The 24,735-nt window shown below is 52.0% G+C and overlaps 2 protein-coding genes across 8 annotated transcripts in view; one reads left to right on the forward strand and one right to left on the reverse strand.

Annotated features, from left to right (window-relative positions):
• JARID2 (jumonji and AT-rich interaction domain containing 2) overlaps nucleotides 1-3,197 on the forward strand; it is a 252,396-nt gene extending 249,199 nt beyond the window's left edge. For all 4 annotated transcript variants that reach the window (XM_045811686.2, XM_045811689.2, XM_045811687.2 and 1 more), the window contains one exon: nucleotides 1,400-3,197. In XM_045811686.2, the coding sequence (XP_045667642.2) occupies nucleotides 1,400-1,582 (183 nt within the window). In that variant the 3' untranslated portion in view covers nucleotides 1,583-3,197. The remainder of the gene's footprint in view (nucleotides 1-1,399) is intronic.
• Nucleotides 1-24,735, reverse strand: part of DTNBP1 (dystrobrevin binding protein 1) — a 130,258-nt gene that overhangs the window by 4,050 nt on the left and 101,473 nt on the right. For 2 of the 4 annotated variants that reach the window (XM_045811690.2, XM_045811691.2), the window contains exons 8-10: nucleotides 13,542-13,697; nucleotides 5,261-5,404; nucleotides 3,883-4,245 (exon numbers count right to left, since the gene is read on the reverse strand). In XM_045811690.2, coding sequence (XP_045667646.1) covers nucleotides 4,028-4,245; nucleotides 5,261-5,404; nucleotides 13,542-13,697 — 518 coding nt within the window. In that variant the 3' untranslated portion in view covers nucleotides 3,883-4,027. Of the gene's footprint in view, nucleotides 1-3,882; nucleotides 4,246-5,260; nucleotides 5,405-13,541; nucleotides 13,698-24,735 lie in introns of those variants that run through there. The other 2 variants (XM_087858061.1, XM_087858062.1) reach the window with 2 other exon arrangements.

Raw genomic sequence — 24,735 nt, forward strand, 5'->3', positions numbered from 1 at the left:
GGGCGTCGCCCGCACGCCTGGGGGGCGCTACGGAACACGGGCTCTTCCGTCGCCAGCCCGTTCTGTGCATCCAGGTGGAGCGTGTGACCGGAATACTGGACAGAGGAGCCCGCCTGTCGGGTTCGTCTGAAGTGTAATCGTTGGTTTTGAGGAGTAAGACGGGCATTCGAAGCCGCCTCCTTTGCCAGCGGCCTCATCTTAGTAAATGAAAATCTGGATCCGTGTGTGTGTGTGTGTGTGTGTTACCTGGGGAATTGCTCACTCTGGGCTGGGTTTCAGAAATGGCTTGTGAGGACACCGCGGGTCCTGCAAGGCCTCCTGGCAGCGGTCTGCTGGGACCAGGCCGGACGCAGCGAGGGCATCCCCTGGCCCCGTGCTCCCCAGGAGGCTTCGGCCACTTGGAAGCAGCTTTTAAAGAAGCTTCTCTATTTACCTTCGACGAGCAGCTTGGCCGTAAGTGCTTTAAAAAGTGGCGAGACGGCGCTTTCATAAGCGGGGGGCCCTGCTCCTTCCAGCGTGCTTTTCACTTTCTTTCCAGACGGTTTTCACTTCATGTTTAACACCTTGCACCCCTGTGCTGACCGCCTCCTGGGGCTGGACGGCCAGCCTGGGATCCGCTGACCCCCGGGCCTTGGAGTAAAGGCAAGGCCTCCCCGTGCCCACGCGGTCCCCTCATCCCTGGTCTAGAGCAGGTGCTCGTGACCTGCGGGTCAGGCCAGATGCCATTTTGGTGTCTCGGCGCACGGTTTCTTGTATAACTGGAAGCTTCGGAGTGTGCGGCTGTTACGCATCCTTGACGCCAGGCCGAGTGAAGGGGCTCCCGCTCGCTGAGAAGGGAGCACCGGAAATATTTATAAGCAGACAAGCGTATGTGTCTGCACAACCCGGCGAGGGGAGGCTCGAGCGTCGGGGTGGCTGGGGCGCGACAGCTTCAGGCCCTTGTCACCATGTGGGCAGCAAACACGCCCGCTGCGGGCGGAGCGGGGCTCCGACGGCGTCCTGCTGCTGTCACCGTGCTCGTCTCGGGCTCCGTGGCGGGGGGCAGGTGTGCATCAGCTGAGTGTGTGGACCCATTTTAAGGCAACTCTGCTCCCTCCTGGCCGGAGTTCCGTGCCTTCATGGGTTTCGGGGCTCTGAGCACCCTTGTCGGGCCCTGAGCCCGGGGCTTGCGGACGCCGGGGCCCGAGCTTTTCCGAGAAGGGAGGCCTTCTACTCCCGCGGCCAGTGAGAGGGCCTCGCTGTCCCGGAGCGATGTTCTCCCGCGTTCTCGGAGGGCCCCCCCCCCCCCCCCCCCCCCCGTCACCCTGTGCCGGGGACTTTGCGCTCGGCGTTCCCTGGGTGGTTCCGGGACAGTGCGCCCCCGGTTTCTTAATTCTCTCTCCCTTTCGACCCGACACAGGAACAGATCATCAGTCTGGTCAATCAGATCTGTGGCAAAGTGTCTGGTAAGAACGGCAGCATTGAGAACTGTCTCAGTAAACCTACACCAAAAAGAGGGCCCCGCAAGAGAGCGACCGTGGACGTGCCGCCATCCCGGCTTTCATCCTCCAGTTCATCCAAAAGTGCTTCGAGCTCGTCGTGAAGATGCCAACACCCGTGTCGACTGAGATCTATTTTTTTGTAATTATTATATTCTAGTTTGGAGTACTTGCTGTAGGATACAAGCTGTCTTTGCACTAGCTCTGAAGAAGATTTTCTTCTGGTTTTAGAGAACTAATTTTGTTTTAGCATTAAACTGTTGAACTTTTTTTTGTACTTAGAATACCTAGATACTGCAGTCAGATTTTTGAAACTGCCGTATATTCACTGTTTTAAAAACCCTTGAGGGGCTGTATTAATTTGTATCGCCCCCGTGGCTGAAAAAAGCCTTTTCGGTTTGTTTTGTTTTTGTTTTGTTTTTTGTTTTTGTTTTCTTTGGTAACTTGGGGAAAAAAGGCTTTTTAACCCATTTTTGAAGAGGGTGAAGTTTGGAGAACAAATTTTAAAAACCATCAGTCAGATTTTTCTAGAGAGGAAAAGGGATAGGAGACACACACACACACACACAAAACTTGAAAAGAAATGGCTTTACTTTGGCTGTCTTTTCTTCTGTCATGTGCAAAATGAGTTTGTAATTTTTAAAACCGGAGAACCCCCCTGTTGTGTCTTTGGGCGGTCATGGCAGCTGAAGGCGGACGGAGTTTCCCAACCCGGGGCAGAACGCGGACGAGGAGCGCCGAGGTTCTCTGTACCAGCACATCACTATGCATCTGTTTTTGGAAAAGAGGAGAGCGAGACGACGACTGCCTGCCTTGGAGGGGTCACGTGAGGGACACCTGTGCCTGATTTCATTAGGAAATCCATTCTGTTATTTTTTGGTGCTGTTGGCTACTTTATCAAAAACCCTTCAATAGCATCCTTAAGAAAAAAACAAAAAAGGAAAAAAAAAGTGATCGAAGCCGTAAGTGCTTCTTCGTCCTAGATGTGCAATCTTCTAACATTCCGTCTCCATCTCACCGCTTGTGTCCCACCTTCACACGTCAGCATTAATCTCTCTTCGGTTCGTTTCGTTGGCGGTCACACGGAGCCACTAGGTCTGCAGTTCTGTTTGAATGTGAAAATGCATTTGCGCTCATCTTGTCTATTTTTTCTCTTCATGTTGTAACAAAAAGAAAAAAAAAAAAAAAGAATCCCATCCCTTTTGTACATACGCCTGTAAATTGTTTTAAATACTTGAGCCTTTTTCTCGGTGGGGGGTGGGGAGGGCGCGAGGACAAGATGAAGAAAAGCCTTACGTTTCCGTTTCTTCATCGGGTGGAGTGGATGCTTACAGGGTTTTTCTTGTAACATTTATAAGTGCTGCTTACATCACTGAACAACAACAACAAAATAATAATGGAGTAGCTGTTGCCCTTCTCCGGTTGTGTGTACAGTATGTGTGGAATAAAAAAGGGAACTGTTTTCACAAGCTGTTCTTTGTTTCGTAATTGGATCCAGCGAGCCCGTAGCCACCCCGTTGCACTGAGCTTGCCGGTGGGACTGTCAGGAGCGCCCTGTGATACACTTTGTCAGTTGTTGTTGCAGAAGACTGAACTGTTTTTGGAATATTTAACAATTACATAAACAGAGTCAAGTGTTTTCCAATGTGGTTGTCCGGTTTTTATGGCCTTGCTGTGTACTTTCCCTCTTTTTGACAGTAAACTTCTGCCTCTGGCTTACAGTTTGACATTTAATTTATTAGCGCTGCTCTGCACTCCTCCCGCGGGAGGGAAGACTTCATGTTGTTTATTGCCAGTTTTTTGTTTACTTTTTAGGTTTGTACTACAAGGTTTAATAATAAAAACAAAGTTTTTTGGATATTTGTCTGTCTTGTGGAAGATGAGTGAATGACCCAAGCTGGCTCGTCTCTGCTAACTGGGCAGAGGACTGAGACCCCTTCCCCCAGACGGGGAGTGGAGCCGATGCCTTGTCCTCTCGCTCCCTTGCTGTCCACCGGTGGCCGCGGGAACCCCCTCCTTTCCGTGCAGCGTGACCGCGGGTCCTCCCTCCCCAGGTGCTGGGCTAGGAGCTGGTGAAGGGGACACCGCGGGGTGGCCGGCCTCTTGTCGGGAGTAAGAGCGGAGCGGTGGTCTGGATCACGGCTGCTGCTCCCCTGGGCCCAGGTGTGTGCTCCCGTTAAAGCAGGGACAGCCGACAGCCGCAGGACGGCCGCTCTCTACTCAGCACAGAAAAGCCAAACCGAGGAGGAAGCAGAAGGGAGTATCTCCAAAAGCGCTTTCCTCCTCTGGCTGAGCCGGGGCGGGGTCGTAGGGTTCCCGGCCCAGCCCTGCCTGATCGCGGGCTCCCCCTCCGCGGGGCCCCGAGCCGCCCTCCCTGCACCGAAGGCCTGAAGGACGGATCTAGTTAGAAGCCCTTCTGTACACACTTTATTGTCAGTGGCTCTTACAGTTTCTCACACGTTACTGGCAACTGCGTACAAACCGAGAACCTCCATGAAACCACCTGCCTTCGCGGTGCGGATCCCTGGACACGCGGGGCGAACGCAGACCTAGGAGTCGCTATCATCTGTGTGTAAAGTGGCGAGGGCAGTGTCCACCTCGACTCCCTCCTCGTCAGACTGGACAATGGGGGACTCGCCACCATCGCCGGGGGCCGCGGCAGCCAGCTCGGTGCAGACGGACAGCGAGGAAGGCCGCTCGGCTTGGGATTCGGTGGGATCTGGAACCTGGAGCGTGATTCCGTGCTGCCCGATCCCTGACTCGGGCCCTGTGAAATGAAGAAAAACTGCCACTGAGAACCACCGCGGAAGGCGACCCTCCCAGTGGGGGGCGGGGGGGACGGAACGGGGACGGTTCCAGGGACCCGGGGGCCCTGGGCTGAGCCTTCCGCCTTCCAAACCAGGAACACACGGGGCTCGAGGCGCAGGCTGCATGTCTGTGTAACCCTCCGTAATCTAGATTTCTTTATATCCTTGGGAGTAATTCAGTAAACTCAACACTAAGAAAAACTCCCTGAAATTTCAGTTCTCGCTTCATGGGAACTAAACAGAAGGTCCTAAAGGAGTCAAAGTCACGTACAGATGGTCGAGTCACTATCTGTCCTGGACTCTGGGAAAGGGGCCAGCACCCCGGCCGTTCCCAGTGGCCCGGCCTAATGCAGACGGGTCCCGGTGCCCGGGGGTGGCGGGAAGGAGGAGAGCGCTGCCTCGTGGAGAAGTCGCTGCCTCGTGGAGAAGTGAAAGGCAGCGACGAGAGAGCTGGGGTGTGACTGTGGCACGGTGGCCCAGGCTAGAGGGGACGGTGTGCCACTGGCAGGACAGGAGTGCGTGCTCACCGACGACCCCAGAGGGAGCAGACCCCGCCCAGTCCCGAAGGGCTGACCCACGCTGAGCCCAGGGAAGGGCTGGGGCCTCGGAAAATCCGCCGCCGAGCTCCCACGCTACCCAGCTTGCTGAAGGCAGCAAGCGGAGGACAAGTGTCCGCAGGGTTGTAACTCGTCCTTAACCCAGGAAGCCCACACGGAGCAAGAGCTCCCGTAACCACATGCTGGGGGGGGGGAGCCACGCGGGAGCCCCCGCCCCACGTCCAGGCCCGGCTGCCCAACTCCAATGGCCATGGGAGCCCCCAAGGGTGCGTGAGGCCACACGGGTGCGCAGACCTGGCCGTGGGACGAGCAGCGGAGCTCAGGGCCCCATGCGGTCTGATCAGCGGCCCGGGAGGGCGGCCCGCTGGAGGCAGCAGGTGTGAGCGTGACGGGGTTTGTGCCAGGTGGTCACCCCCACCTGAGACCGGAGACAGCGCGGGGTTGTCTTCACCGCCGGAATTCAAGAAGACGTCCAGGGCCTCCTGGTCAGAGATGTCCATGAGGTCCATCTGCTCCAGCATGTCGATGTTCACCTCCATGGACGACATGCTGCCCATGGGCTCTGCGAAGAGACCAAGAGATGTGATGGGAAATGACACTTCGGTCTTGGCTAACCCTTAAGAAGGAGAGCTGCAGACACACCAGGCTGACATGTTCGCGAGGGACAAGGTATCTCCCGCCACTCCAACCTCCTAAACCAGAACAAGGACCCCTCCCGCTCAGGCGCTCTGGCTCCGTCTTGGTGACTTTGGACCCCTCCCGGCAGCTTTCTGCTTCCAGGTCCGAAGGCCACCCCGCTGCTGCGGGAAGTGGTCCTCGGCTGCCGGGAGCGGGGTTCTGAGGCCCCAGAACTTGGTCATCCCGGTTGAAGCTGTCCTTGCCCTGGTGACCTCCCTCCAGTCCTCGCTCCGAACGGCGGGCACGGTCTGGGCAGCTGCGGCTGGGGAGCCGGGCCGCGAACTCCGTGCAGTGAAAGCACAGCCCGGAGGAGAGTCGGCCCACGGGCAACAGGACACGGAGACGAGGCGGAGGGAGCCTGGGCCCGGGGGGACGGCTGCCTTCCGGCCTGGAGCCCTGTTCCTGCTACCTCTGTGGCCCAGAAAACCGCAGGCCCGTTGGCTTCCCCATCCCAGGCGTGCCCGTGTGTGGCAGGAGCACATTACCTCTGGCTGCGGACACACACCCCCTCAGCCCCGGGTGTCCCAGTAACGCAAACACACTCTGTGCGGCCCAGCGCGGCCGGCACCCGGGGCCCTGCCAGGCATGACGAGGGGCAGCAGAAACACGGGGGGTTACACCCCCTCCCGAGAATTTAAATAAGTATTTTAGTGAACTTAAAGATGAATCAAAAAAACAAGGAATCAAAAGACAAACACTTGAGAGAAAGCCAAAGAACTTCCAGATAGGAACATTTTAGTCACCGAAATGCGGCCTTTGGGCAGGAGTTAAATGGAAGATGAGTGAGGGCCAAACAGTCCGCGAGAGCACGCCAGACCGAATCGGCTCTCCACGCGGCCCCGAAACAGCTGGAAACGCAAATGCTGAACACCGTCCCGGCTCCAGGACGAGAGACGGTGGGGAGCGGGAACGGTCCGCGGGGCTGTTTCACCTGCTGGAAGATCTGACGTCCCAGACTGAGGAAGCAGAATCTCCTCCAAGGAGGACACACAAGAAATCCTCACCTCCGTCCACTGCAGTGCAGCCGGCGAACATCAGAGAGGAGGGACCGATGCGGCAAGAGAAGGAAATAATCAGACTGACAGCTTTTTAACCACAGAAGGCGGAGACCACGGAGTAAGAAGTTCACAGAGGTGAGATGAAGGCCCTCTCTAGTCTGGAACATTAAATGGCATTTAAGATCAAGGATCAAGCTCAGACAGAGCTCGCCACGTGAACCTGCTCTGGCCACGGGCACGAACGGCCGCAGACGGCCGGTCTGGGCGACGAGGAAGCCTGTTTTGGGAAGAGTCTCAGGAGTGTGGGAGGCTGTAGACAACCGGGCAGCTTGTCACAACAGTACCCAGTGCAGGGAATTCGCTCGCAGGATTAGAGGACCGAGCACTGGCGACAGGAGCACGGGGTGCGCGGAGCCCCGGCAGTGTGGGGCCCTGTTCCAGGAGGAGGCAGGACCGGATCACCGTGAGGCCCGGCATCGTTAGTGGCAGCACTAAGATTCAAAGTAAAGAGCACATCATTTCTGTCCCTAAACTGGGGGGCAGCTTACTAGAGCTAGGTGACCCCCCGAGGTGGCAACATCCGAAGCCACATGGTCAGCATGGACTCGGCCAGGGTGTGGACCAGGCCACGGCCATGCACTCATCATGCTGCTTCACACTGCTTCTGCCCCACCGGTCACTGTGCCCACTGGTCAGGTGTGGGGGGTGCTCTTCTGCGGCCACTGGGCTGCCAGAAGGTGGGGGATCGGCAGGTTTTCTTCTGTGGGTATGGAGACCTGTCAGCTTGACCCTTCTGGTTACTGCCTTGCTTTGGCTGTAATTTTGAAAGGTCCAGAGGCTCCTTCCCTGTCTGTCCCATTCTCTTGAAGAGGGAAAGAGCAGGGCTTAGGGAAAGAGAAAAACTGGATTAACAAGCATCAGAACAGCACCAAGAAAGACGGTAATGAAGCCAGGTATGTCTGTAATCCCAGTAAATGTAAATGAATCAGATTTGCCAGTTGTAACAGGTTATAAGACTGAATTAAAGTGATAAAAATCTAGCTATGTTTCATTCGTAGGCAACACTCCTAAAACAAAGACATTTTTAAAAAAATGAAAAGCTTAAGAAAAATGGAAAGTAACTGAACGATGAACTTGAAGACAGTTGACACAGGAATTTTAATAGGAAACAAAACAGGCTTAAAGGGAAAGCAAACCTACTGGGGTAAAGTATAGTACTTAATAGAGGTTCAGTCCACCAGGAGGACCATTCAAAATCTGTGTGTGACGACATAACGCGTGGCTGTGCTTGGAGAGGGGCCTACAAGGAAGATCTAACAAATCCGTAATCATGAGGTGAAGGAGGGCTTGACATACCTCTTCGATAATTACAGAACTAACTCAAATTTAGTGACGGGGATACTTGAACAGCCCAGCTTACATGCTTGCTGCAATAAGTACGCACAGAACCCTCCTTCCCAATCTCATCTCAAGTACACAGGAAGCACACGGACAGACTTTTAAGTCTTGAATTAAAAAAAATCAAAATCCCATTCTCTAACAGCCGCAATGAAGTTTATTAGAAATCAGTAACAAACGGTAACTAGAAACACCTTCACGCATTATTTAAAGACACTGCTAAACACTTCACAAGTTAAATAAATCATAATGGAAAGTTTGAAAAACCCAGGAAGAAACTATTACTTGTCAAAACTTGTAGAATTCTGTTAAAAGTGGTGAACTTTACCCTCCTGAAACATTCACAGCTTTGACTGCCTTATTCAGACAAGAATCCTGAAAACTGAGCCCAAATGGTCAACTTAAATTAGACCAAAAACCAAAAAACCACCACGTGAGAATCGCCAGCACTGAGGACGAGAACTTCATGAAACAGAGACTCAACAGAAAACGACAAAACTAAAAGTTGGGTCTTTGAGAAAACGCTTAAAAATGAGTGTTCTGGGTAAGATTCCTCACGAAGGGGTCCAGGGCTCAAACGATCAATGAGGGAGGCCGAGGCGGAGCTCGCCCCAAGTGCCACCGAGATGGAGAAGCACCGCGGACCCCGCTGTGCAAACGTACCGGAGAACCGCGGCCGAGCTGGACGGATTCCATGGAAAACTTGCTAAAATTAGTAAGAAACAGGAAACCTCTGTTCCCACAGAGAGGGGACTGGCCCCCCAGCAGGGTCCAAGGCACGTTCCCCCCAGCGCTGGGGAAGAGAGAAGGGAGGAGGGCTGCCAGGCGCGGCCGCGGTGCTCCCTCCGTGCAGGCTCCGAGCTCGGCTGCATCCGCGTCCGCGCGGGCTCCTCGCTGGGCTTGGTAATCGGACCATCACGTTTCTACGGAAGGACGAAGAGCCAAGAGCCGCCAAGGCAACCGCGAAGGAGCCAGAACGCATACCCGCGTGCAGGGGTGCAGAGGACTCGCTCTAGCGCACGGCCGCACTCGCCGCAGAACCGCGCTGCTCAGCGGAGGCCCCCACACCCCGGACCAGAGGACACTCTGTCGTGGGGCTGTCCTGTGTTTCGGCGCACGGCCCCCCCAGCAGCCGTCCGTCTGTCCGGCTGCACGCCCCTGCCCCGAGCGCACCACCACGCCGCAGACGCTGCCAGACGCCCTCGCCCGAGAACCGCGGCTTACGGGAGAATTCGGATGGGAATTCGGACGGTACAGCTGGGCTCGCGGCCACACGGGAGAACGGGCCTACAGGAGCCTCCCCGCGCACCGCAACGGGACACCAGGCAGCGGCGGGGGGCGACTGCTGGGGTGACAAAGTACCGAAATTGGGTCCTTCCCTCACGATCCGCAGAAAGACCAAGTGGGGGTGGATTTCAGAGCCAAGGACGAAATGGAAACACTGAACTTTACGAATGAAACCCAGCAGGGTGTTCACAGAACTCGCAGTTCTCGCCGAGTTCTACCTGTGCGCTCATACTAGAGGGAAGGAGTCCTGAGCCAGGCGCACGAGGACACACCACACACCGTAAAACGGGCCAAGCTGATCCCTTAAAACAAACGCCCACGGAGCAAAGGCCACTCGGATCGATGAGCCACGCACGGACCGAGTGAAGGCGACTGCCTCCGATTATCACCAGCAAAGGCCAGAACCATGGGTGTGAGACGCCCGACAATCAAGGAAACGCAGATTAAAACCCAAGAGGTCATTGCATACAGATTGGCAAAACTGTCAGTCTCCGGCTCGACCACGTGCTGACAAGGACGAGTGAGCACAACACGCACGTCCTGCTCCGGGCGCGGTGAAGGCAGTTTGACAGAATCTAGTAAAAATAACGATAAGCACATCAGATGACTCGTGATACATTCTAAGGAAGCGGATCTCAAAGTGGGGCACCTGGGGCCGGCCCCGTGTGAGCAGCCCTCCTGGTGACGGTGGGGCTGGCTCAAGTTTGGGACCTGCTGCCCTAAAGAAACTCCCCTCATCTGCACTGAGACACACGAGAATGTCCTTAATTGTGGTTTTTTAATGAGAAAAAACTTGAAACGATGAAAACACCTATCAACACAGTGAATATATTTCCATATATTCATTCACTAGATCTAGAAATCTATTTACGAGTGAAATGAACAAACGCGGCTGAAACTGGACGGTATGGACGATGATCACGCCGCCTGCCGAGAACGCAAGCAGGGGGCGCAGCGCCCATCCGCGTCCACGCGCAGCGGGGGTGGACGGACACGTGGGGGCGGCTGGTCCCCCTCGGGGGCCTTCACCCGTGTGGGCGCTCGGTTAGTACGTGGGTGCTTATGTTACTCCTTATACCTCTGTGTATGTTTGGAATATTTCATAACATTTAAAAAAATATCTGAAGCAAGTAAGGTAAAATTATTAAAATGTTAAATCTGGAACAGGAATATGGGACATTTTCAGTTCTTCTCTGGATTATTTAAAATACTTCCTAATTCAGTGAAAGCCAGTAATGGGTCACAGTAAATTTCCAAGTTCTAAATAAAACCCTCATGGGGAGATAATCATGAAGTTCAACCCATAAGCTGGTGACTGTGTTTTGAGATACCCCTCCAGTCAAGATCGTACCCTTGGGGGGGGCACTATATGAATTCTAGTTTGGTGCATTTTTATCTATTAATTCTCTCTATTCTAACTCTGCTCATCTTACCAGCAGCCCACACAGCCCCTGCTTCTCTTTCCCAAGCACTGGGTCCCTCCTGGAACATCCAAGGGCTGAGTCAGGGCGTCTCAGGGCGCAGGGGGGCACCCCTGGCTCCAGACTTTGACTTTGCTGAGTTCCATAGGGCCCCCCGGGAGCCCGAGGTCCACTGTGGGAACACAGAGATACAGAGCAGGGCGTCTGCAAGGCGATCTATCCATTACTGGCTGCACTCTCAACATACCCTAGCGCTCGGCAGTAAAGAAAACGGGAGTCATGTCAGGTGGAAGACGGGTCAGGACCGCCCCAAGCCCCCGGGCCCTGACTGCACTCAGAACCGCTGGGCGCCGCTGGCTCCCGGGTCCCCTCTGCGGCTTGGCCCATCCGTTGCCTTTGTGCCCGTCCAAGTGAGGGATGCTCCGCGCTCCGTGCGTTCTGCAGCCGCACCCCTGCCCAGGGCGGCCCTGAGGTCCCTTTCCTCTTTACTCAGATACTTTTCTGGGTAAAACTTCCCATGCCTTTGTCTTCATTAAAAAATGATGCTTTGGAAAGTGAGAAAAAATTCAGACTGCTACTTCTGGTTTAGTGGAAGGAGTCCAAATACCATGTTCACTATGGAGATTTTTGATCTCGACTGATTCTCCTCCAGGAAACCTCCCCACATTCGTCCTCCGGGAGGACTGCTCCGGGAGACAGGCGTGGGGACTCGCCAGGCCGGGAGGTCCCGGGGACGGCTCCAAGCAGCCCTGCGGGGAGACGCCTGTTACTGTGACTGTCCGTCCCACTCTGGCTGAAGCAGAAAGCTAAAAAGCCCAAATCTTCCGGTTTTCTTCTTCAGTGCTTTCAAAACCACACAACTTGGCACCATGTGCCTTTTTTTTTTTACCTTAAAAAAACGAGCCCAACACTTTGAAATGTAAAGGCGGCTCTTTTTTAGGTGTCCAACTCCATAACCATTCCGTCCCTTCGTATTTAACTGATGTCCGTTCAAGAGCTGCTGGCTGAGCACGTCCCTGAGCTGGCCACGGAGCGTCCCTGCGCCCAGGGGCTCGGCGGCAACCGAAGGAGGGACTTCTGAACCCGTCCTGCCGCCACCTCTTCGTCGCTCGGCGCACTCCTGGCTCCCGGTGCCAGCGGGCGCCACTGAAGAGGCACGTCCGTCTTCTCTCTGCTCCTCTGGGCCTGAAAACGCGCCGAGCGCTCCCAGCAGCTCGGGGAAGGTCTGCTGAGCGAAGCTGACCACGGGGTAGCCCTTCCCTTGGGGGCCCCACGTCCTCCAGGCCCTCGCGGTGCCGCAGGGTACGTTTGTCAGGCTGTGCATGTCCCTTACGGCCTGGATGTCTGTAGCCCCCCGGGTTCCCATGTTGAAGCCCTACCCCCAGCGTGCCGGTGTCTGGTGGGGGGGCCTCTGAGAGGCGAACAGGCCGAGATGAGGATGGGGGACTCCCCTAAGGGGACTAGCGCCCTCTGAAAAGACACGCCCGGGGCGGGGGGGCTCTCACTGTCACTTGGGGTTACCGGGAGACGCAAGCCAGGAAGAGGGTCTCTTCCCTGGAAACCGAATCTGCCAGCACCTTGACCTTGGACTTGAGCCTCCAGAACTGTGGGAAGTAAACATCAGCGATTTAAGCCCCCCCGTGTGATGGTTGGTTACGCGGGCTCACGCTCAGACGGCCTCCTCCTCACCCCTGCCCACGACAGGACCCAAATCCCTGCAGCAAACACGGGCCGCTCACTCCACAACCAGCACGTGACACTGGAGCGAACGGATACCACGCGTACTCTGAGGAAACAGGCAGCCTGGCTTTTCTAGATAAAGACAGACTTCAGATCGGCAGCACAGAACAGGGAAAGAGCCAACTCCCGGAGACAAAGACGCTCACCCCCAGATCTGTCCGACCCACCGCAAGAAAAGCAGCGTTAGCCACACAACGCGCTCTCTGGTGCGTTCCGAGGCGTTCAGATACCACTTTTCATCTGTGTTCTCTACATTATTGTCCTTCCTCGTCTTTGATTTCTTTAGCCTCTCCCGGGGCGGGGGGACGGGGGGGACACCAGACTGAAAGACAGGGAAGGACAGCGTGAGGTGACAGAGGTACGTCAGGGGGTGCGGTGAGGGGTGGGGGAGCCAGGGAGTCCCGGGGAGAGAATGGAGACTGAGGACAGATTTGGGGAGGAGGGGGTCTCTGGGGTGCCGAGGGGCAGGTGAGCAGGGAAGGCCCGGCCGTTGCTGCAACTGGCGGCTCCTGCCCGAGGGGAGGAGAGGCCGCCGCCCCGAGCGCTCCTTCCGAGGCCTCCAGGTCGTAGAGGTGGGATGAGGGGCCCCGGCGCTGATGCCTCCCCTGCTCCGCCTGTTCCCGGGAACCAGCGAGACGCACAGACTTTTATGCATCTAACTGTGCCGCACACAACCACGTATAAAGGTAAAGCATGGACACGCTCAGCCGGGGGACTGGTTAAGCGGAGCACGGCACATACATCCGGACGGTGAAGACGCAGCTTTGAACACGTACCCTTTTAAAGAACTTTTAAGAACACGGGGAATGATCCCCGTGCAATGTTAGGATGGAGACAAAACCAGACATATGTACGGTGTGACGGCAATTATGTAGAGAGATTGGGAAGAACCACCCCGGAAATAGTAACAGAGATTATTCTGTGCTGTAGAATTAAGGGTAATGTTTGTCTTGTTTGCCTTTTTTTGAAAAACGTATTTTATGTTTTCTAAGTATGTCCAACTAAAGCCTAGAACTACAGCAAGACGCAAACACCACGATAAGACAAATGTGCCATGACATAGCCACTTTGAGTTCTGGGGACTGTTCCCCATGCCCCGCCCGGGGCGCACAGTGCGACACTGTCTCTGTGCCCCCAGGGAGGGTCCCCGCGGCCAGCAACCCCATCCCCCACTTGCCTCTCCTCTCCGCTATCTGCAGGTAACCTGTGGAGAGGTACTGCTCCATGTCCTGCTGGAAGGCCTCCTCGAAAAACTTCTGCCGCTCCTTCAGCTTCGCTTGCTGAGTGTGCTCCATTTCCAGAACCTTCTGGGCGTGCTCGGCATCGAGTTCAGCTAAGGAAACAGCACAGTCTGGGTCAGGGTTTGAGAAGGGATGCAGACAGAAAGGGGAATAGATTTGTACTCCTGAGAGCCCCTGAGCTGAGAGGCTGGTGCCCGGACGGAGATGCAGGCAGCCTCCCCTCCCCCAGTCTGGGGCACTTCTTCCCGGGCCGTCCCATGTGCTGTTCCCCGCTCCCCCGGCCTGGGATGACCTTCCCTCCACCACCTCCCACCCCGTACAGACCCGCTGCTCATCTGCCAAGACCAACCTCTCCGTTAACCCTTCTGCATGTTGCAGCCATCGAACTTCAGAAGCTTCTAGTACAACAGGTGAAGACTCGGGCCTTCAGGCAGACAGGGCCCTTAGCCCGCGCAGAGCCGGGAGCCCAGGACTGAGTGAGTTAAGGGGCAAGGACGCAGCTGCTGTGGCGTCACAGAGACGGGCCGTCTGGGCTTTGGCCTGATGGCCTCACCAGCCATGCAACCCGCCTGACGCCGGTCAGCCTTCCTCAGCCTCACGGGATTTGGGACAGACATCTGAAGCCAGGCCTGACGTGCGACTTCAACGGAATAATGCTGGAAGGACTTTACGATCACAGGGAGCGGGATCCTTCAAGATCGGGCTGAGTCAGTAAGAGCAGGCAGGAGCCGCGGCACGCCAGCGAGAACCCCCACCGGCCCGGCCCTACACACCTGCGGCTTAACCGTGCTCAGCGCACCCACGCGGAGCACAGCCCACGGAAGCTGGGTCCGGCGTGCACCACCCTTCACCTCGTGCGTGCACCAACGGTTACGAATTCTCGCGTCCTCTCTACTTCACCTGCTGGTGGGCCGCATCCTAAGGCGGCCCCCATGACCCCCGGCTCCCTTGGGGCACCCACCCCGATGACCCTCGGACCGTTTCTACGTGTGATTTTACTGCCACGATGAGCTTATGCGCCGCGGCACAGCTGACGTGAAGAAAGAGAGGTCATCGGGGCAGGCCAGGGCGGGAGAGCAGCCCCCGGCGGGCCACCAGCGCGAAAACAGCCGCAGCTCCGCCAACAACCTGCCCGAGCTCGGAAGCGGGTTCTTCTCCAGACTCTCCAGAGAGCCATGCGGCCGGTCAACACCCTGCTGTCGGCCTGTGAGGCAACGGGCGCCTTGACGACTGACCTACAGCCGGCGAGCGAAGACCTCCGTGCTGTCTATGCAAACCACGCAGCGCGTGCTGGTCTCTGACGCAGCACCGTGGGAACACTCCAGATACGCCGCGTCAGTCCCAGCCCCTGCCCGCAGTGGACTGGCTGAAGAATCCGAACATGACGACTTGAGTTACTTCCCTTAAACAAATACTTTCCAACAACTACCCTGCCGCAGACACGACGCCAGCCTGAGTTTGCAGAACGGAACGTCTCAGCTACCTTACTGTCGTGGAATAAACGGAGGGCCCCAAACACCGAAAAGTAATTAGACTGAAGACATTATTCCCCACAGTTGACCTCTGGGGAGTGTCACATCTTCGGGGTGTTAGAACTCCTATAACTCAATTAAAAAAAAAAAAACCAATCCAATTAAAAAATGGACAGAGAATCTGAATAAACATTTTTCCAAAGAAGACATACAAATGACCACCAGGTACATGACAAGATGCTCAAACATTACTACCCATCACGGAAATGCAAATCAAAACCACAGTGGGGTATCATCTCACGTCCATTAGAATGGCCATCACTGAGAAGAGGTAACAGGTGTTGGCGAGGATGCGGAGAAGGGGGGCCCCTCATGCATTGCTGGTGGGAATGCAAACTGGTGCAGCCACTCTGGAAAACAGTACGGAGCTTCCTCAAAGAATTAAAAATAGAGCTACCCTACGATCCAGCACTCTCACGTCCAGATTATATACCCAAATGAAATGAAAACAGCTTATCCAAAAGATAATCTGCAGTCGAGCATTATTCACGATTGCCAAGATATGGGAATAACCTAAGTGTGTGTCCAGAATGGATGGATGTGGTGTGTGTGTGTCCGTCCACACCCATACAATGGAATACAGCTCACTCTAAGGACGAAGGAAATCCTGCCGATTGTGACACCATGGATAGGCCCTGAGGGCGTCATGCTAAGTGAGACAAGTCAGACAAAGGCAGATACTGCATACTCCTTAGATGTGGACTCTAAAAAAGCCAAACTCATAGACACGGAGAGTACAGTGGCGGTTACCAGACACTGGGTGGTGGGGCAAATAGGGAGATGTGGGTCAAAGGGTACAAACTTGTAGTTAGAAGAGATCTCATGTAAAACACTGGTTACAGTCAACAGGGCTATATTACATACTGCAAAGCTGCTAAGAAATTAGATCCTAAATGTCCTCACCACAAAAAAGAAGTGATGATTTTGGGAGGTGACGGAGGTGTTAGTGGACGCTACAGTGGGAGTCGGACTACAACACACACTCGCATCAAATCGACACGTACATCTTGAACCCCTACAATGTTAAATGTCAATTATGTATCAATAAATAATCTCTGGGGCGTTATCAAGTGGCATTTTTTTAAAGTAGGCTCCACACCCAGCATGGAATTCACAACCCTGAGATCCAGATGTAAGCTGAGATGGAGTCAGATGCCCAACTGACGGAGCCACCCAGGCGCCCCCAAAGTGGTTTTTATTTTTATTTTTTAGAAGATTTTATCTATTTCTTTGACACGCAGGGAGCCTGATGTGGCGCTCGATCCCAGGACCCTGCGATCACGACCGGAGCCCAAGGTAGCAACTTAACTGAGCCACCCAGGTGTCCCCTTGCAGTGATTTTTAACAACAAAAAATACATAGAACTTACAGTGAACGATGGTCTACAAGGCCCCGTGTGCTCTGCCTTAGTCCCCTCACGGCCTCCACCAATACCCAACACCGCACTTCACAAATGCTGAGAACGACGTAATCCTATATGCATGATATACCTTAAAAACTCAATAACGGAGGTTTTGGGGTTTTTTTAAGATTTTTATTTATCTAAGGATGAGAGAGAGAGAGAGAGAGGGCGAGCGAGCATGAGTGGGGTGAGGGGTGGAGGGAGAAGCAGACTCCCCGCTGAGCAGGGAGCCCGATGTGGGGCTCGATCCAAGGACTCTGGGGTCAGGACCTGAGCCAAAGGCAGATGCTTAACCAACTAAGCCACCCAGGTGCCCCAATGGAGTAGGTTTTTAATCCCAAATCAGTCTCCAGTACTTAGAATATTCTGGGCATTCTCACGAACTAGCATTAACCAAGCAACACCAACAGAAAGGAAATCTTCCCAACTTCATATAATTACAGCTATTACACCTACAACGTGCCTTCTATTCACACTACTTTAATCACTATGGGCATTCGCTATATTTCCATGTCACCCTAACTAACCCCACCTCGTAGGTTTGTTTACAGGGAGACGGTCTGGAAGGAGCTCAGGCTTTAGAACCAGTCCAGGGGCCATCCTAGCCCTTTCAGCAGACATTCCTGCAGAGGCCCGCACGTTCCCGTCTGCACCGCTCTCCGCTTTTCTGCTCAGGGTGTTCTCGGAGTCTCGGGGAACCTCAAGGCACAGAGCCCAGGAGTTCCGGGGAATTAACACAGCTCTCAACCAACGGGTGACAGGAGTCGGTGTATCAATGCTGCAGTCTCCCATCCTCTGGACGGACAATTCTAGGAGGCATTCTGAACACTTCTCGGAGATCCTGGGGGAACTGCAGCTCCCTGGCTAGAGCGTGGACTTTACTAACACATCCCCATCTTGGCTCTTCCTCCTGCACTCACTCTCTGCGTCCTCACCCCTGCTCCCCGGGATCGCGGCCCACACACACCACCTGCAGCCAGATCCTCATCCCAGGCTCCGCTGCTGGAGCCCACGCTAGCCTGTTGAGGACTAGCGATCACGGAACCTGTCTGAGCATCAGCGTCCTCTGTACGAGAAAGGTACGAACACCTATTCCCAAGTGGCTGGCAGGACTAAACGAGGGAACAGAGGTGAATCACCGGGCACACAGCATTGACCAAGATTCCGGCAGCATTATTAGAAATAACGGACTCTTGAACAGGAACATTACGAGAACGGAAATATGAGCCAGGATGTGTACAACACTGAGAACTGCCCCAGCTCCCCCAGCCCCACTCACACTTCAGAATCAGTCACCGTTCAGTGCCCTCACGAAATCTGCATGGAACTGAGTGGCCTCATAAGAGGGGAGCGAGGGGACTGAAGAGGACGTGTCTTTACTTGCTTCACTTTAGCTGTCAGCCTCTCTGCTCAAATGCTTCCTGGCTGCCAAGCGCATGAGGGTAAGTCAGCCCTAAAACACGACACAGGCGTCGAACACTTCAAGCGAAGTTCAATTAATCCTTAACAAAAAAATAATTCCAGAATAAGCAGCTCAAAAACAGAGATCAATGGAGAAATCATCAAAGGGGTTTTCACTAAAGAATACCTTGTTTTAACCGAATTAATGTTTCCTACAGATAGCTTGAAAACTTTTCATTCTTCTCAAGACTTCTGCTTCAAAAGTTCAGTTCTCTGTTTCTGTGTTCTAAGTCCTATGTTTTTTGTTTTTAAGATTTTTTATTTATTCTCGAGAGACAGAGAGAGAGAAGCAGAGGGAGAAGCAGGCTCCCCACTGAGCAGGGAGCCCGATGTGGGGCTTGACCCCAGGACCTGAGATCATGACCTGAGCTGAAGGCAGACGCTTAACCAACTGAGCCACCCAGTCCTAGACGCCCAGTCCTATGGTTTTTTTGTCTTGGGTTTTCTATAATGGAATGAAATCTAATCCTGTGTCAACCCTCACAAAAGCCGGGGGTAGATCAGGGAATTTAAAATGACTTAAGGAAGAGGAAGAAGATCACTAGTTTTCATTTTCAAGCAGGTGACGCAGTCATTACTGGAAATACTGCCCACCGCCCGATGTCGGCTTGTCCCTGATTTCCGAGCTGACCGCGTGGCGACGGTCACTGAGCAGCAGCACGGCCACCCGAACCAGCTCTGTGCTCAGGGTGACGATGAAAAAGCACATGGCAGATGGTAAACACAGCCGAGCCGCTCAGCCGTGCAGAAGCCGCACCCTGCCTCAGGCCTGAGTGGGGAGGTCCCAGTGCTGGTTCACCCTGCCGGCAGGCCAGCTCTCGCCACCGGACAGCCGCATCTGGGGCTGCTGCCACGGTGGGAGGCCGTCTGCGGGAGGATTTCAGATCTAGAGGTTTCATGGCATCCGGATTTTAGAATGACGATGGAAAAATATAAATGACGGAACATGCTCTACAAGGAAGAATGACCCCTTGTTCATGCTGAAGAGGTCATTCATTACACTGGGAAAAGCGAGACAAATACAAAGATCTAAAGAGCTTCAACATAGGGACACCTGGGTGGCTCAGTCGGTGAAATGTCTGCCTTCACCTCGGGTCATGATTCCAGGGTGCTGGGATCGAGTCCCGCATTGGGCTCCCTGCTCAACGGGGCATCTGCTTCTCCCTCTCCCTCTGACCCTCCTCCCCACTTGTGCTCTGTCTCAAATAAATAAATAATAAAAAAAAATAATAAAGAGCTTCCACATATAACCTTAAGGTTAAAAAGAAGAAAAACAAAGAACCCACACACTAGCAGCGCTAGCTTTCCTGACAGAAGGCAGGAGTGGTCATTTCACCCCGTTATCAGCGGGGTCCGCGCCCCCATGGTGGGCCCTGCTTCCTGTGACTGCCGCGTCCAACTCTAAACGATACTTTCTCAAAACAACAAAAGGTCCCGTTATGAGGGAAGATGGTATCATCAATTCTCAATTACAGGTCCTAACGGGCCACAAGGGTGGCACAGGATACATGTGCATAGAAATCCATGGCGCTCCTTTCAGGACCAGCTGCAAACCACTCCACACCTGCGCATTCTGACAGAGCCGGTGAGGACCGACAGCCGGTGAGGACCGACAGCCGGTGAGGACCGACAGACGGTGAGGACCGACAGACGGTGAGGACCGACAGACGGTGAGGCGTGAAGGGCTGAAATGGCCCCACGACTGCGGGCGGCAAAGAAAGGGAAGATGTATGGAGAACAGGATAAACCTCTCAGGCAGAGTTTATGATAATCTCTCAAATCCACAAAATCTTATAACAGAAACAGTGAAATTTCCTAAGTATGAGAGTTAAGAAAAATCCTGGTAATCTCTATATAACATTTAAATATCAAGCACATTTTTCATTCAGGCTAAATAACCAAGAATAAAAAGAATAAAAATAAATTCAAAAATCTAGACGATATCTACAATTCAGATGTTTTTCAATGGTTTCTGTGACAGTCGAGGCATGCGAAAGGATCCAGGCAGATCTCATGACATCTCTACATTTCTAAACACGAAGAGTAAGCAGGGGCGCCAGGGGCGGGGGGGGGGGGGGTTCAGTCGGTGAAACCTCCGACTCTTGATCTCAGCTCAGGGCTTGATCTCAGGGGTGTGAGTTCAAGCCCCGCATTGGGCTCTATGATGGGCGTGGAGGGTACTTAAAAAAAAGAAAAAGGTAAACAAATGCCTTTCCAGATGGTTTTTGATAAAAACTGCTGACAAACTGTCAAACCACACGACCACTAGAAGACCATACTAAACTGCGTCCGTGTGATAGAATTTAAACACTGGGATGAATGTTTTTCAGGCTTCTAACTATCTGCATTTATTTAGTAGGTTTTTATGAACACATGGAAATATTTTAATTCTTAAAAAGCACAAATAATAAGGTGAAAATCCCTCTTAAGTAACAACGAACAGATGACCTCTGCTAGCATTTGGTGTACGTGCATCAGATTTTCTTCTGTCCTATGAGGCTGAACTGTACCAAATTGCAACATCTGATCCCCGCCCCCTTTTTTTTGGTGCCTCTAACATAGTTGTTGTTGAACTTTTCACTTTGAAATAGTCACAAGCTCAAGGGATGTTGTCAAGAACAGGGTGTAGAGGGCAGCCCCACGCACCCCCACCAGGCTCCTCCAACGCTAACATCTTAGACAATTATGGTGTAACATCAAAACCAAAATAAATGACATGGGTACAACCCCCAGCGGTCATTCAGATTTCCTCACTCACTCGAGTGTGTGAGCATGTGCGTGTCGGGGGAGCTCTCTGCAGTCTTGGCCCACGTACAGTCCCGTGCAACAAACCACAATCAGGATACTCAGCGGTACCAGCCCCCCAAGGCCCCCTCATGTTACCCTCTAGTGACCACGCCCTCCCTCCTCAACCAGGAATCCGGTCTCCAAATGTATTATGTTATTTTACAAGCGTTACAGAATGGAATCATGCAGTATATATCCTTTTGGGATTGACTTTTTTTTCACTCAGCATAATTTCCTTGAGGTTCATCCCAGCTGGGGCACGTGTGGATAATTTGTTCCTTTTGATTGCTGGGTAGGATTTCACGGTATAGATGTATGTACCACAGCTTACCTATTCACTAGTGGAAGGACAGCTGAGCTGTTCCCAAATTTGACGATTATAATAAGCTGAGAACATTTGTGCACCAGTTCTTGGATGAAAATAGGTCACTTCTGAGAAGAAAAACTGCCCAAGAATGCAATTGCTGGGTCATAATGAACATAACACACGTGATTGACTGATGTATGTATGTATGTATGTATGTATGTATGTATGTATGAATGAATGAATGGAACCGCCAAACTCTCTCCCGGAGTGGCTGTTCGACATTTTAGCCCCGCACTGTGTACCAGTGACCTCATCCCGCCGCATCCTCGCCAGCGCGGTGAGACCTTCTAACTGTAATGCAGGCAGTTTGACCTTTCCTTCTCCTCTTCCCCAGAGTTAGAAACAACTCTGGACTTCCTCTTATTTTCAGTAATTGCTATTTTTCTAAAGGTACTTTTAGTTTCTCGAGATATTTCTTCTTTCCCTCCCCCTACTTTACTTCTCTTTACATTTGGACTTTAATAAATATTTAATTTTGGAAAAATTCTGTTCAGAAACTCAGGACTTTGATGAGGACAAAATATACAAGATTTCTTTCCAGTTTTAAAACCCACCTAGTTTTTTGGTTTTGTTTTTTTTTAACTAGTTAGCAGTAAATTAGTTTTCAAAATAAGGTATACGTGTACTAGCTTAAATTAGTTTTCAAAATAAGGCCTACTCAACCGTGTTTAAAGTCTCCCAACCTCCTGCCCCCACCTTTAAAAATGAATATAGATTGTCTTAGACTGGACCGAAAACAGACTTTTAATTAATGGTTTCCTAGAACTGGGGTTTTTACATGTGCCTTTTAAAAATTTCAACGTCTGTACCCCACATTTCTACAGTTTTCAATAGTGTTCTTCTAGCCTTCATCAACAATTAGTTGCCAAGACAGACTTATAAGTACTGTAAACCATACATTATTTCTATGAAAATTCTAAAGTAGTACAGAGCCCTTATTCCTCAGAACTGGTATTTTAAAAAAATTTTCCTGTGCATGGTAAAGTTAACAAAAAATTTTAAAGAAAGTTAAATGACTTTTTAAGAGAACTTTAACTCACCCTTCACACACACACACACACACACACACACACACACACACACGCACACACACATATACCCTTATACACATTTATCAAGAACCATTATTTTTTTTTACATGCAATTAAGAAAGGATGTTCCTTACCTAAAATACAGTCGTTTTGAATAATGGCAGGTTTTGCAGACAGTCAGAATAAACAACTCAGACAACAAAGCATTCATGGCAAGCCCTGAGGAGGCTCCCCAAAGTTCGGTCCTTCGGGGCAGCTCCTGGAGCAGCTGTTTCCTAAACCCGTATCACAGGAAACAAACACGAGCCCAATATCTGAACTTCTGGAACATTTTACAATTTCTCCCAACTGCCCTGAAGGAAATGACCACTATCCAGAGTATTAGCAAAATACACAGTTTTGTGTGCACAGCGTGTGCACGGTTTGCTGAAACCACGAGGCAGGAACGCTCAGCTGTTCATGGTCTTTCATGGGGGGGCAGGGTGCTCAGAAGACCCCCGTGCAGCTGGGAGCCTTGGGGCCCCACCATTCACCCCTCCAGGCCCAGGGCTTCCCATCAGTGAAAACAGGGGCGGAGGGCAGGGCTGGATGACTTCCATAAGGAGGTTATGTCCAGTTCTAAACACCACGGTTCTATTTTTACTTGCTTTTGATTGGGGAAGGAAGAGGTAATTCTAAATCCTATGTACTTTTTGGTAAAATTGTATGAAAACCAGATTAGCAGTAAGAAATCTGGAACCTTTTTAATTAGACAGTGACATTTCAAGAAAATTAGCTTCAACTGTTAACAAAAACCTGATGGTATTTTTGTAGTCATTTCCTGCTTAAACAATGATTAGAACCCCACAGCTTCAGATTAATGGACAAGTGAGAAGTGCAGTCGGTCTGCGGCCAAGGCTCTGTGAGTCATTACTCTGTCGGAACTCCACGAGCTCCGTGGGGGAGGCTGCCGGGAGAGCTTCGTGGTCTGAAATGAGGGCAGTGAGCCTCAAGCCTGAGGCTTTTCAGGCAGGGGATTGACACAGGACAAGACGGACAAGATGAGTCACTGTGCAAGGGAGTGGTTCAATGCCATTTGAAAGTGCTATCATTCTGGGATACGCTGACAAAAGATATCTTTTACAGAAACAATACATAAAAATGATAAAATATCAAGCCTATATCATGATATCCTATTCTTCGATGATTTCCAATTTTTTCTTGTAAGACTGAAAAAAAAAAAAAACCCACCCCAGTCTTGAAGCTTTGTGTTACTAATAGTTGGACAATACCCTAATTTCCTAGAATTTTTAAGTCAAATCAGATACTTTGCTGAATTTTACTTAGGGCATAGACCTACTTAATAATAACTACTGGGGCGGGAGGGGGGCATTAGATCTTTAGAAGAATTCTTTCAAACTCCAAAAGTATTTTTTTTTGTTACTACATGACAGACTCTATAAAGCGAAATATAAACCAGCTGCTTGCGTCTAAATGTGAAAATCAACTATTACAGAGCTCACTCAAATGGGTTATGGAGATAGTAGACCAGGGGTTCTCAACCTCTAGTGGCATCAAAATCAGCTTGAGGGCTGGTGAACACAGAGATTGCTGGGCCCCGTGCCAGAGTTTCTGATTTAGTAACCGGTGGGCCAGAGAATTTGCATTTCTAACCAGTTCCCAGATGCTGCTGCTGCTGGTCCGAGGACCAGGCTTCTGAGAAGCACTGCTCTAGGTGAACGATAACTGTGCATCCACTTCAGTGGAAAAAGTAAATTTTTACTTTGTACATATATTTATACAATGGACAAGAAAAAATACAAGACGGGGAAGCTGGCACACTTCATGGAAATGACAGAAACGTCATCTCCTTGATCCCTTTCAAACTATCTGGAGTATCATCTAGAAAGGAAAATCTCCAGCAGCAACTGAAATGCAGAATCATAAACAAGCAGGACCTCTGGCCATCTCTACCGGTGAGAGACAAGGGCCTTCAGGCCAGGAGTCCCTCTGTAGCAGCTCGGGCTCACTCTGGGGCATCACTTACCGGCCCCTGCTCAGTGGCTCGGCAGCTTCATACAACAGCAGGAAACAAAAATGCTGCGACCAGATCACACCCGTCTCCTGGATTTCTGCCTACAGAGGCCGGTGCAAGTGAGAAGTCTTTTTTTTTTTTTTTTTTTTTTTCCCTTCCTTTGCTGAATTTGGATGAGCAGGAGAGAATATTTGTGGAACTGGATCCTTGGGTACAGCAGCTCCAGTAAAGATTCAGTATAAGTACTCTTAGTTTTTATTGATCCTTTCCTCCCAGAGACGGTCACTGTCTGTCTCTATCTGTTGTGCTGCTGGTCCCGAGGAGAAAAAGCACAGGGCCGAATGCAGGCAGAGGCTCTAGGAGCCTGCTGTTCTCGCTGGCCTCACGGACTGCGAGTTACCAGTTCTCACCAGACTGGGTCTGTCCAGACAGACATGGCTGTGGGTTAAGGTGCACACGAGGTAAAGGTTTTCGCTAGGCGACGTCTTAGAAGCTGAGGCTGTATAACCGGTCGAGTACCTAAAAATTATTAGAGT

This window comes from Ursus americanus, chromosome 32 (genome assembly GCF_024610735.1).
Source record: "Ursus americanus isolate L20-20 chromosome 32, mUrsAme1.1.p, whole genome shotgun sequence".
Taxonomy (NCBI): Eukaryota; Metazoa; Chordata; class Mammalia; order Carnivora; family Ursidae; genus Ursus; species Ursus americanus.